At 44.1% G+C, this 13,078-nt stretch overlaps 1 protein-coding gene across 6 annotated transcripts in view; it reads left to right on the top strand.

Moving 5' to 3' along the window:
* LOC126873711 (LIM domain-binding protein 2) overlaps nucleotides 1–8,963 on the top strand; it is a 134,575-nt gene extending 125,612 nt beyond the window's left edge. For 5 of the 6 annotated variants that reach the window (XM_050634876.1, XM_050634878.1, XM_050634877.1 and 2 more), the window contains 7 exons: nucleotides 2,806–2,908; nucleotides 3,659–3,831; nucleotides 4,499–4,702; nucleotides 6,793–6,925; nucleotides 7,961–8,085; nucleotides 8,319–8,561; nucleotides 8,654–8,963. In XM_050634876.1, the coding sequence (XP_050490833.1) occupies nucleotides 2,806–2,908; nucleotides 3,659–3,831; nucleotides 4,499–4,702; nucleotides 6,793–6,925; nucleotides 7,961–8,085; nucleotides 8,319–8,561; nucleotides 8,654–8,755 (1,083 nt within the window). In that variant the 3' untranslated portion in view covers nucleotides 8,756–8,963. The remainder of the gene's footprint in view (nucleotides 1–2,805; nucleotides 2,909–3,658; nucleotides 3,832–4,498; nucleotides 4,703–6,792; nucleotides 6,926–7,960; nucleotides 8,086–8,318; nucleotides 8,562–8,653) is intronic. The other variant, XM_050634874.1, reaches the window with a different exon arrangement.
* The last annotated feature ends 4,115 nt before the right edge of the window (nucleotides 8,964–13,078 follow it).

The following is a 13,078-nucleotide window of genomic DNA, read 5'->3' on the forward strand; positions in this document are numbered from 1 at the left end:
TCTACTCTTTATCATTCGCGCAACTGTTCCAGACATTTTTCTTCTTTTTTCCAAAATTAAATCACCGTTGGTAATAAATTAATCATAGTACGAATTTCTAACGATAGTAATGACAGAGCTCTGGCTGTTCTAAATAATCGTATCGCATATGAGTAGCATTAATGTAGCTGCAATCATACTAGGAATAATGATAACTGTAGCAAGCGAGTTATTACGGCGTTTCCAGAAAATTACCGACACTTATTCGTAACGCCAGCAGCTTTTGCCCCGGATGTAAGATCGTAGCTGGGATACACCGAATTTCTCAGGAAAAGTGCTCGAGATATTACTTAACGTTTGGCATTCGTCTTCCGTTCTGAAGCAGGTTCCTTCCACTCGGCGTCGTTTCGACCGGCGTCGATCTCTCGTCTATTTTGATCGACTCGACATTCCTCCCCGATTTTAGCCGGCTATGGAGCTTCACGCTTGCCAGAAATATCAATTTGCGCGAGAGTGGCAACAGTTTGCTTGATTTGGCACGGCGCGGCTTACGTCCGAAATAAATCTTCGCGGGCTACACGTGGACCTCCCTGAAAACTGATTGTCCGCTAGTTCCTCACGCCAAATGCGAGATCAATCTGTTTCTGTGTCTCGTTATTATATACATTTTTATCTTCATTCATATCGATTCATATTAATGTTAAACAAATAATGTGTATACACTGACAGAAGAGACTTTAAAATTCATACTTGTGTATACTAGCTACGTTGATAGTCTTTGTCGTATTAAACATTACTTACCATGTCGGTAACAGTCATACATACTATATTCATTCAGGATTTAATTCTTCTCGTCGATTATAATCTTTTTGCTTTCAAAATTGTAGTGTTTCTTGTACTGCTCATCCTTCACGCTTGCTTTTGTCGTCCGCTCTATGTAGCGCACGCGTTATAGGAACAATTTTGAAGAATCTACGATAAGAATGAAATAATTCAGGACATAAAGTCGAGTACTAAAACCGACCGTAACTCGTACTATAATAAGAAACTATCAATCACGAAACGATCGAGCCCATATCTCAATTTCGCAATCAAAGATTCCAAGGTCTCCTGCAACGTTAGAAAATTGGGGTAATTTCCCAGTTCCTTAAAAGGACGCATATGGTTGAAAGATGCGCAAGCTCGAGGATTAGAATGAAAAGGAGGGAAACAGAGAGGAACAGAAGGTGGGGGAGGAAAGGACGAGGCGAAGACAGAGGCCGCCTATACTCGTCGCTGAATAACGCATGACTGTCTGGCTTGAAATTATAGCATTTCGTCCCCTCTCACTCGCAGGAACTACCCCTTGGCTCTGGACGCGCTTGTTCGCTGCGCTTTCATTCAATTATGCATCCAGCTTCACCCACACCGCATCTTCTCCCTCCCTGCCTTCGCTCTTATTATTATTTTTCCGCGCGTGACTTCGCTCCAGCCGCCTTTTCTTGCCGTCTTCGCAAAGTCCGGCGTCGTCGCAAACTCTGAAAACTCGATCGTTCGTCTCGATATACCTTTTTTTTTCTCTCGCGAAATCCAGACCGTGTTGTTTCGGAGAAAACGCGGGCAACCCTCCGAGGAGTGATCGTTGACCTCTTCTTTATATTCGGAGTAACTCGCGTGAACGAGAATAAGCACGACCATGAACATCGTGTTCTCGAGTTGTGACCAATATTTTTTCTATTAAGTTATACAATCGACGAAGAGACTTTTCAGGCTGTTGCAACGAAGACATCGGAAGATAGAAATACATACTTTATAAGAATCTACATAGATTCATCAACGTATTCGAATATCTAGCGTAGAAAATTTTTATGAATACGTTATTTGCGTTATATAAAACTTTTTGAAGTGTTACCGTTGCGATGAGACGCAATTGCGACGGTTATACTGGTACTTTGAAATCAATATGAAAATGTACGTAGACGTTGTAAGATATTTATTGCCAACTTGTATTCAATAAAAAATTAATATATGCATGCATAATACAGCATCGATAGACAACTTTGTAGTCTTACACTTGTCGCAAAGAGATTTTGTAGACACATGTGGCTGTAAATATGATTTTGCTTGGACGAGTATTCATGTTTGGATGTATTTACGCGTGTATATTAGCGTGGCTGTAATAATTCAGAATAGCGAGAGGAAAAGAGAGGCGGTCGACGGCGTGTGCGTTCCATAGTCGATCGGTTTTTCACGAGGTGACGAGCTACGGTTACGGCGTAAAAATTTCAAACGTTCCGTATCGGCGCCTATAAATATTCATGCTGCGACGAAACGCCAATATATATGTAGAGTAACACGAATATGTTGAAACGACATAGTTGTAGAGCACCGAGCACGGGAAGTTAAGTATGTTGCTCGCGAGCTTTTTCCCCGAACGCGGTCTCCGTTCGCCACGGAAATCGTTGTCAGTCATCGTACCGTGCGATTACAGATTAGGCGTAATTTGCCGGGGCTGACTGGAAATAAGGCAAGATCCGCAAACACGCTGGTTGCAAACCTTTCGTTACGCGAGCTTTACCATGACGAAAAATTCGAAAACGAGCGTGGAACGCTTGCGGCGGAAGTTACGAGTAGCAGCGGCACCGATGCGTCCGTAAGTCGAGAATACCGGTGCTCGCGTTACACTCTGCTCGCGATTCTGTTTTCTGTTTGCCGATGGCAACAATGATGTTATCGAACACGATACTCCCGGTTCTCGAGCCTCGACTCTGTATCGAGAGTCGGTGATTGCGCGCGATTTGCCCGGAAGTGGCATGATATTACATGGTTTTCTATCTTTTGTTACAGGAGAGCGACAATCTCTGGTGGGACGCGTTCGCGACTGAATTCTTCGAGGACGACGCAACCTTAACCCTCACGTTTTGCTTGGAGGACGGTCCCAAGAGATACAGTAAGTTGCGACACCATGCAATTCTTCTTTCAAGAGCGTTCCACTCGATTTTCCATTGGGACCATTCGCGATTCCTATCGATGTACTAACTATTTCCTTGCTTGTGTCGCGGAATACGCGTTCCTACGACGTTATTTAGAAACGTGGAAAACGCATTTACGAAGCTTAGCGACGGCCAACGAGAAGATACTGCCTCTGGTTGGTCGTTTTTCTTTCGGAACGACTCGTTCTTCTTCACGGTCCATTGTCCTCGACGATGCTCCGTACGTGTAGCAACCGGCACGCACCGCGTTATACGCGTCGCACACGTTCTAAATAATTACGTGCCACCGCAGAGCAATTTTGCAACCGGTGGATTTTAATGTCTTCCTCCCTTGCGTTCGTTGCTGAATACACGGTAACAACGTGATTACACGTCACATCGCATCGTCATCGAGCGTAAACGACAGTTCCGCGACAAGCATTACCGTAGCAATAAGATGCAACGGAGAACTCTCTCCGTAGTCTCCGTTTCTGATCCAGAATTTTTCAATCCTTCCGACCCCAGTCTATCCTTCTCTCTTTCTCTCTTCCTCTCTTTCATTCTTTTCTGTATTCGATGTTTTTCCTTCGAATGTACCGGCAAGGCAAACAGGAACATCACCGAGGAATTACATCGAGCGGATTTTCTTCGTTGCCCGACGAAAATATCTGCACCCTGCTCGATGTCGTTGGATTAGGTACTGATGATCTGTTCATTTATGCTTACAGCGATAGGTAGGACGTTAATACCTAGGTACTTCCGTTCGATATTCGAGGGCGGAGTAACGGAACTTTACTACAATTTGAAACACCCGAAGGAGTCATTTCACAATACCAGCATAACCCTCGACTGTGATAACTGCGTTATGGTAACACATCACGGAAAACCAATGTTCACGAAGGTAAGAATTCTATTCATGCCAATCGAATGTACCATCGTTAGGTCGCGGATTTTACGCAAGTTCATTTTTTCCAAAACTAATTAAAGAATCTATATGCTGTTATTACACGCAACAAATACACCGCGTCTCATAATTACAAAATCAGTGTGGAATTTTTTATTCTTATACAGGTACAAGGTAGACAGCTAGTTGTAAAAAAAAAAACTTCATCTTTGAACCTAGCTTCGACGAAAATGTACTTATCACACTCTTACTTCATACGTTTTTGCATATTACGTATATTCTATGTATAGTTGCAGCATAACATTTCCTACGACGGCATAAATATCCGCAGTCTACTTATCATTGTTGCACTATCGATTCACGGTTTAACAATGTAAACGAAAGGAATCATGGTTCGTGTAACAGCGAACGGTTCGTTTCACGTGCACGCTTCTTCGATCATCTTATTCGCTTCCTTTATTCCTTAGCATTGTTACATTTTCAAATTTGTTCTTTACCCTCGCCTATTTCTATCCACAATGGTATTTCGTATTATACATTTCACATTCGTGATAATAGGACATTCTCCCTCGCGCGAGTGTAAAATGAAATTTCTCACCTGCGATTGGTCGCGAGGCCAATGGTCGTGTTTATACAGCAGTTTGAACGCGTGTTTGTTCTGCAGGTATGTACGGAGGGTAGATTAATATTGGAATTCACGTTTGACGACCTTATGAGGATAAAGTCGTGGCACATGTCGGTGAGAACGCACAAGGAACTCGTGCCTAGGACTGTGGTCGGTATGCAACAGGATCCGACGATGCTTGAACAGCTTAGCAAGAACATCACCAGGCAGGGCATCACCAATTCCACCCTGAATTACCTTAGGGTACGTATATGTTAACTGTCTGCTATGAAAAGTGGCGAAGGTGTTTCGTTTTACGTTTAACGATGTTTCGAAACACCGTCTTGCTCCTTCTGTTCCATTGACTTATAGTACAATTCCATCTATTTGCTGCGTGATTTATATGAAATATAGATCGTGTGTTTGACTCTTGTTCGACTCTTTAAGTCCTGCATTATTATCGAATAATGTATAGCTCGAATTAAAATATTTTTTACAAATCACCTAGCAGCGGTAAGTAAAGATGGTTTTGGAAAGTGTAACGTTCAAACGATGCATACTATTTTGTTACCGTAATGTATAAAGAGATTGTTAGCTCGTGAAAATTAATTGTAAAGGTAAAAACAAGACAATGTAAATTAACTTAAAGACAGTAAAAGCCACGCGCACATGATGAAACTTTCGCTTTGTGTAACTAAATACGGTATCTCCGAGCGCTGACACCATTCTACGACGCCTCAAAGAAAGAAGTAGTATCTATGAATTCCGGCCGGATCTTAAGCATATTTAATTCGTATCGATATATTTGAATACAGGTGGAACCAGTAGAATTTTTATTATCAGAATATCGATTAAAACGAAAAGATTGATTATTGTTATGTTCAACTGTTGTTTGACGAAAAATTTGAGCGCTGACCGCGGAAACGTTCTAAATATATACGTTTCTCATATGAAAATAAATCTATTCGATTATAACAGCGCGTGTCGTGATCAGTCAGAGTAATCAACGTTTTACTAAAGGGCTAAACTCGAATGAAATAAGTAATATATTATTCGAAAGCAGAACATTAAGGGCTAAATGGGCCAAGAATCGCGAAGAGATCGGCTCGCGAAAGTACGGCGGGTATCCGGGTTACGAACCACTTTCTTTTGCACGCTCGGAAGCGCTTTCACTTGCGCGTATCGTTGCTCTTTGCACGCTGAAACGATTGTTGCGTCGTTAATCGAAAGCTGACGAGAAAATATCTTCACCTCAAATTCTTCCTCGTCTCTCGACAACTATTTTCTATCAACAATCCGCTGTGTTTCTATTATTAAACAAATTTTTGATTAATCTGTTATAGTATTTCAGCATATTATACATTATAACCAAACTAGGAATACGCGTAAAAAACGAGAGGCGGAACGTTGGGCGAGCGAATCGATCGAAAACCTGACCGATGGCGACGACCGTACTAATGCGAATATTAATTAAAATGAAATTAAAGTTTTGCAAAATTTCGGGTTGGCCTTCCGGCGAAGCTCGCTCCGCTCTGCCTCTATGCAATCCGCCCGCTATCGATTACTTTAATTGTCATCATTATAATATAAAGGCTGCCGGGAAATTACGTGCTTACGATAATAATGTAAAATGGATTTCAGTTTTATTACGGCAAACATAAACCAAATTTAATTTGCTTTGGAACGATGTTCGGACGATGCGTGGCGGCGTTACGTTCCGCGCACCGCGTGCGAATATATTTTAGGAAGTTTATTTTCAACCGGTACACGCCGTATACGATAATTTTCATATTAATAGCGCGCATAAGTTCCCTGTCGAACTCGCATCGGATTAAATAACAGTCACATTTATTTTGTGTATCTATATCGACCGACTATTTTTGCGCCTGAAAGAAAATCATCGGCGGTCACTGTTTTTGGGGATAATGATATTAATACGCGCACGCGTTTCGCCCGCCACTCTTTCAGGACATTTATTTAGAGAACCGGAGAGTTAGACTTGGTCAGAGTTACCGAAGGTTTCACGGCTTTACCCCTACAACAACTGTCGAATACAATAGAACTTCGTTTATTGGAACTTGTCGAGAGACGAACAGTTCGTATTACAAGAACTCGTCAATTTTTCTCTAATTAGTATTCTCGGTTCTATTAGGTTTCTTTTTTTAAATGAATTTATATATATAATTATCTGCGTCTAGTAACTGAGATCGTGATAATCGATGGTTAACTACAAAGTTTCGATAACTATAGTTTAGATAAAATGACGTTTTATAATCAAGATCGCGAAACTATTATAAGCTTGGAACGTTCCATTAGGACCAAAGAATAAAAATTTGTCGAATTCTTTTTTCCAGTTATGTGTGATCTTGGAGCCGATGCAAGAACTGATGTCGAGGCACAAGGCGTACGCGTTGTCACCGCGGGACTGCTTGAAGACGACCTTGTTCCAGAAATGGCAGAGGACGTTTGCCCCGCCGGGTAAGAGAGGTAGACGAACAGTTGCTTTACATGAGAAGCACCAGCCAGTGGAGCCAAACGGCCGACCAGTCTACCGCAGGATTCGTTTTTCGTTCGCTCAATGACGAAGAATATTCGTCATCGACTTGTTACCGCGTTAAGAGCCTCGGTTTCAATCGCTTTCTACGACCAGAACTTCTATTCCCTTGGACCGATCCTATTATATCATCCTTTATCTCTTGGAGCTGAAATCCATTGGGAAATCGCATTGTCGGACCACTTGGACGAAGGCTAAATTCGCAAATGTCGCGTACAAAGCGTTTCACGGCGTCGATTTCACGGTGAACGCGTATACTTTATCGTCGTTGCGTACGATTATAAAGTTAAAGTAATAACGTTCGAAAGAAATTGTTCGCCAGGTCGTTAAACATCTCGACCTTGACGTTAGAACTTATTAAAATGGAACGTTTTGAAAAGAAGTCATTTCGAATACGAAAAATGGTGGCGCTTCCGTGAAAAGAAAAGATCGACGATCCGATTGCTTGCGATCGTTGCTTGTAGATAGCAGCGGTAGCTGATTTTTCCTCGATCGACGTTGCGTGAGGTACTTCTCCTTGTAGTCTTATCGTTTGTTTTTATCATGCGTATGCGCTGCACCGCGTTTCCTGTTTCACTCGTAACTCACCACGTTCCCTCTCAATTATCCGGCGCCCCCGTGTTCAAGGTCGAGGAAATCATGGAACCGAGCGCGTTAAAATCGTAAGAGCACATCGGACTTACCTCGATGCGAATGCGTGTTTCTCTGTAAAGATATATTCTTCGTGAGTGCCGATACTTCTTAAGTAGCTTTTTTTTGATTGACAAAAGCGTTTAGAAAACGCGATCTATCGATCTTTCTATCTGTCTGTCCACCGATGCATGCATGCTTCTGTGTGTCAGAGACCTTTGATTTGGAGAAAGGTCCAAAGCTGGGTAGCGGTCTGAAGTTTCTTAGCGCGCTGCTACATGGCTAGCGTCCTCTTCGACCGGTCGAGGCACGAGTTTATCGAGAATCTGTTCTTTCAGAATCGCAGAGGCCGGCCAGTAAACGGAGAAAGCGAAAGGGTAGCACGCCGGGGCCAGGAAATAACGCGCCGCCTGCGCCCAGCAAAAAGAGATCGCCGGGACCTAATTTTTCTCTGGCGTCACAGGTGAGCGTACTACGAGAGTCGTTAGCTTTATCGTAAAACGGGCTGCAGCCGAAGCGTCCTTTATCGAAGGCTGTGTCTCCGCTTTTCAAACGATTCAGGACTATTTGTTCTAACAAAACGCTATAGAACAAAATCGCCGTTTACGATACGTAATCGGTAAGGCTGTCTGCCTCCTCTTCTAACGAGTGACTCTGTCGTTTAACGTTTTTCTCTGTACTCCCCTGTCGATCCAGGACGTGATGGTTGTGGGTGAACCGTCGCTGATGGGAGGGGACTTTGGCGAGGAGGACGAACGAGTAATCACGAGGTTGGAGAACACGCAGTACGACGCTACGAACAGTTTGGACCCTCATAGTCACGACACGCCGGGTGGACCACCTCCGCATCCTCATCAATTCCATTCGGAACCGACCCCGGGTAATTCTTGGCCTCCGGATCGCGGTCCTGGACCGCCACAAGGAGGACCCGGTAGTCAGGTAAATGTCACCCTTTCCAAACACGTTTGCGAGGCGCTCGAACAAGAACGAAGATTCCAATGTCGAAGCGTGACGTGCAACGGGGGTTACAGGGAGTTCAAGGCGGACAAGGCGGAGGAGCAGCAGGTGTACAGGGAACGCAGGACGCCAATCAACAGCAACAAGACAAGAAAAGCCCCGCGGTGAGCCAGTGAGGCCAGGAGTCCCCGCGCCCCCCCACCAGGGGGCGACGGGGGCGCAGGCCCAAGAACATGGCTCCCTAGCGGGGCGAGAACCCTAACCTCCCCGGCGCCTACTTGGCCTCGTCTGGCTGTTCGGCCAGCAGGCTGTCGCACGTTGGCGTACATCCGCTGGCCTGTCATCAGGCTGGGCTGTCCGGGCATCATACGGAGCAGCAGGTGCAACTAAGCCACGCCGCGGTGGCCGCTGCTGCAGCCTCCATGGGGATGGAATCCCCAGAGCTGGTCGCGGTGGCTCATTACCAGGCGCAACAGCTTCAGCGACAATTGTTGGCCGAGCAGTCGGGTTCGGGCACGATGCTGCCGCCGGCTGCTCAGCCTACTGGTGGAGGTTTGACGCAGTCGTTACAGCAGCCGCAGCAAGCTCAACTACAGGGCCAAGACTCGCTGCAACAGCTGATGCAACAGATCTTCTGTTTGCAACAAATCGAATACTTTTTCAATCAGCGTGTTCCCAAGTGATCGCGATCATCGTCGTTGTTGTCATCAGCGTCGCCATCGTTGTCGTCGGTAGAGGATAAGATGATAATTCGTGGCTTTGGAAGCGGTCTGAAGCGATCGTGAGACACGAAGAACTCCGTTACCGATAGAGAGAAGTGGTGCGCTCGCGTTTGCTTCGAACCGTTACAAGCTTCTCAACGACGATCTTTCCTTGTGCTGTGACCGTGATCGTCGAGAATCGCGCTGTTATATTCGAGGCTGAGAATGGACGCACAATTCCGTTCGAGGTTTCCACGTCTACAGATACATAGATACACATACGCAAGCGTGCGTACACACGCGCGCTCGCGCTCATACACACACACACATGTACATGGAGAAGTATACATATACGTAAGTATGTTTCCATTGGTTGAGCCTCGAATGGAGAAGGGGAGATGTACGGTGTCTCCGAATTCGTGAAGCTGCTGAGGAAATAAACGATCTTCGGTAGTCGAGCGTGTTCCACCTCGCGTTTTGCTGTCTGAACGGTCCGAGACACCGTTGCGAGAAAAGTTAATCTCTCGAGATTAAATACGGGCCGTGTAGCGTGTGATAAGACATTATGTCAAAAGAAACAAAATATATTAATGAAAAAAATAAAAATAGGAGGATGATTGACTTTCAGTGAAATCGTTATAAAGGAAGTGGCAGAAGAAGAAGATACGATATGGGGAATAAAAGGAAACGATTAAGTTGAACGAGAACGATACGCCGCGCACGGCAGAGACGATCGTTTGCTGTGGTGCGAGCTGTGAATGAATCTCTATCCGTCAACAGTATTGATATAATTAATAAAATAAATGAATATAAAATATTGTAAGAGATATATCGTAAGTACGTATTGTGCAAGCGTATGCGAGATAGGAGAGAGCGTGGTGTGATATATCGAATTGGAGGATGAGAGGATGTGGGTGTGTAAGAAACCGGATTACCACTTAGATTCGAAAGATTCTTAAGCGCGGAGCCCGATCGAACGCCAACGCACAGGCCCTGATTGTCCCTGTGTTGCAATCTTTCGAACGTTTTATCCTTTTATTGTTGCTTGCTCTGACACCGAGGACGAGGAAGAAAGGAAGGAAACGGAAAGCGTTTTCGCGCTCGTCAAATGATAAACACGAATGGAAAATGGCCGGTGTGCGATTTCCACTGCGGACGTTCGAACGATCGAGATCGACGTAGACGCCCGTCTATTGAGGAAGTAACAGGGATTAGAGTAATTTTAGAACGTCTGAGGGCTGCACCGAAAATCGGTTCTCGTTGCTATTCGAACGTACTTTCTCGCTGTTTGACGTCATTTATGATAATTTATCGGTTTATCGTACGATACACACAGCACAGCGCGTACCCACGTCCAATCATTGTGTGACCTTTACGGGATATAATATTTTTTATGAGTCGTCAGTAACATTTCCACGGTGTGCATGTGCTTATTTTGTTGCGCTAGCCGCGTGACAATCGTTACTTAATCACGATACAATGATTTTTCTTCCGTTTTCTCTTTCACGACAACGAGATACGCGTATATACATCTTTGAAAATGGGCGGCAAAGTAAAAGAGACAAAAATAAAAAAAAAAAAAATAAATAAAAAGACGAAGAAATAGAAGGAGCGAAACCTCTATATACACGGTACGATTGCGTACACTATGAATCATTCTAGCATAAAGTTCCTTGCGCGTTACGTTTGTACATGATATATGTTCCTCATTATATGCTTATACGTTTGTTCCTATTTTTGTATTACTCGTCGTGATTCGTTGTGTTCTCTTCTTTCGCTGTTAAGCTCGAGCCAATCATAACAGGGCATTATATCGACGATTTCACAGGCGTTTCTACTCGAATCCTCGTCACCATATATTCACCTTTTTCGAATAGTAATCGTGGTCGAACGCGTTTCCGAATTAAAACGTCCACGTTCTGTTCTTTTTTCCCCCTCCTTTTTCGCCTCCCTTCCTCCCCCCTCTGCTTTTAGTAAACAGACCACGGACATTCACACACAGTTTTCTTATTCTATCCCAAACTATTTGTCGTTGCGTTCAACCATGGAAATTTACAGATGAGAATTAGTGTACCTAAAGAAAGATTCGAAGTTGTTCGCGTGATGAATTATAGTCGTCGCTTAGCGTACGATACGTTTACTTGTAAGAAAGAAACGTTAATCTAGTTTTTCGAGATTCGTAGCTATTTATTAAGTTTCTTTCTTTCTACTCAACCGGTGTCACCACGAAGACATGACGTTGGTACGAGCTTTGCTTGCGATTACGATTCGATTTTATATCTCGATCTGATAACACATCAAACACTTTGCGTCTATTATCGTTCGCAACAATCGTTTTCTTTTTATTCTTTTTTTTTTTTTTGTTTTCTTTTTTTGTTCTCTCTTCGTTCATCATGAGAAACGTGGCACGTTTTCTCTTGAAATCATTCGCTTCGATCTTCTCCATAGATCTCTCCTGGTTCATCAGTTTTGGATTTGAAGATTATTCGAGCGTCGAACGAGGCGTGATCGATGGACAGATGATGCGAATCTATTATCCGATTTATGAATTCGGTGTCGAAACAAGGAATTCATAAATATGGCGATGCAAATTGTGAACGGAGAATCAAATTTTTCGAATTAAATTTGCCGTGCAAAGCAAATGTAAACGAATTCGAGCCATTGTTGATGCGTTTATCGGTATTTCACTATACTGTACGGCTTTGTTAGCCAGCGAGATGGTTGAAGAATGTAACGCGGCCGTGTCACGATGAGTTTTACGATGATTGATTCATGTGAAACTTAATTGTGGTACGTTGAGCTTCGTCTATGATCCATATCGACGGTTTACTTGTCAGCGGATGCTTCGAAAAAAAAAAAAGCGAAAGATCGACGAAGGCAATAGGGATTGGGGAAAGGGCACGAACGTCGGCGTTTCATCACGTCCATGAACTCTGCGCTTTCGGGTGGTTCCACTTGAGATACACGCGTCGCCGGTTGCCGCAACGGCGGTCCGATGGCGGACGTTAGCGAAACTTTTCCGAAATATGTACAAAGTCATCGTAAACACGCGTCATGCACGATATACATGATCACACTATACACCGGAGAACGACACAGAACACGTTGCGCCCATACGGTCGTTCTCCTATTCTGTTCCGTTTGTTTGGAATGGAGGAGAAAACGGCGCGGCGGCCATATCTCGCGAAACTTTCACCTCTGCCAGAACACGAGCCGTTCGCGTCGCGGTTGTATCGCGAATATAGATATTTTGCTCTTTTGGTCACTCGGCTGTGCGATACGCTAGAGAACGTTCGAATGAAGCAAGGCTTTGAGGTAGAGAAGAAAATAGCCGGTTGAGAAGAGAAGCGAGAGTGGACCGAGCGAGAAACGAAACAGCTAGGCACGCGCATACCATACACACGTACACACACGTTCAGAGATCACACACTTACGACTACGAATCATTGAATTAGATAGGTAAGTTACGCGTGAAGCCAGTACTGTCCCACGGCGTGAAAGTGTGCGAAGAAACAGAAAAAGACGGAAAGATAGAAAACGATCGGAGGAGAACGAAAACGGTGTGCGTTTCTTAATCAGAGAGTTCAGTATGCCTGATCTAATGCCTTCTCTAATACAGGCAAGTGAAATTATTAGGAGGGAAAATTGATGTGTGCGAATGAAAGAGTGAATGTGACTGCTTGGAAGACCGATAGGAAGAATGAGACCTGCGCGCGTTAAGTGTGAAAGAATAGATTTGAGGGAGAGAGAGAGAGAGAGAGAGAGAGAGAGAGAGAGAAAGAGAGAGAGAGAGAGAGA

This window comes from Bombus huntii, chromosome 15, assembly GCF_024542735.1.
Source record: "Bombus huntii isolate Logan2020A chromosome 15, iyBomHunt1.1, whole genome shotgun sequence".
NCBI classification, from domain to species: Eukaryota; Metazoa; Arthropoda; class Insecta; order Hymenoptera; family Apidae; genus Bombus; species Bombus huntii.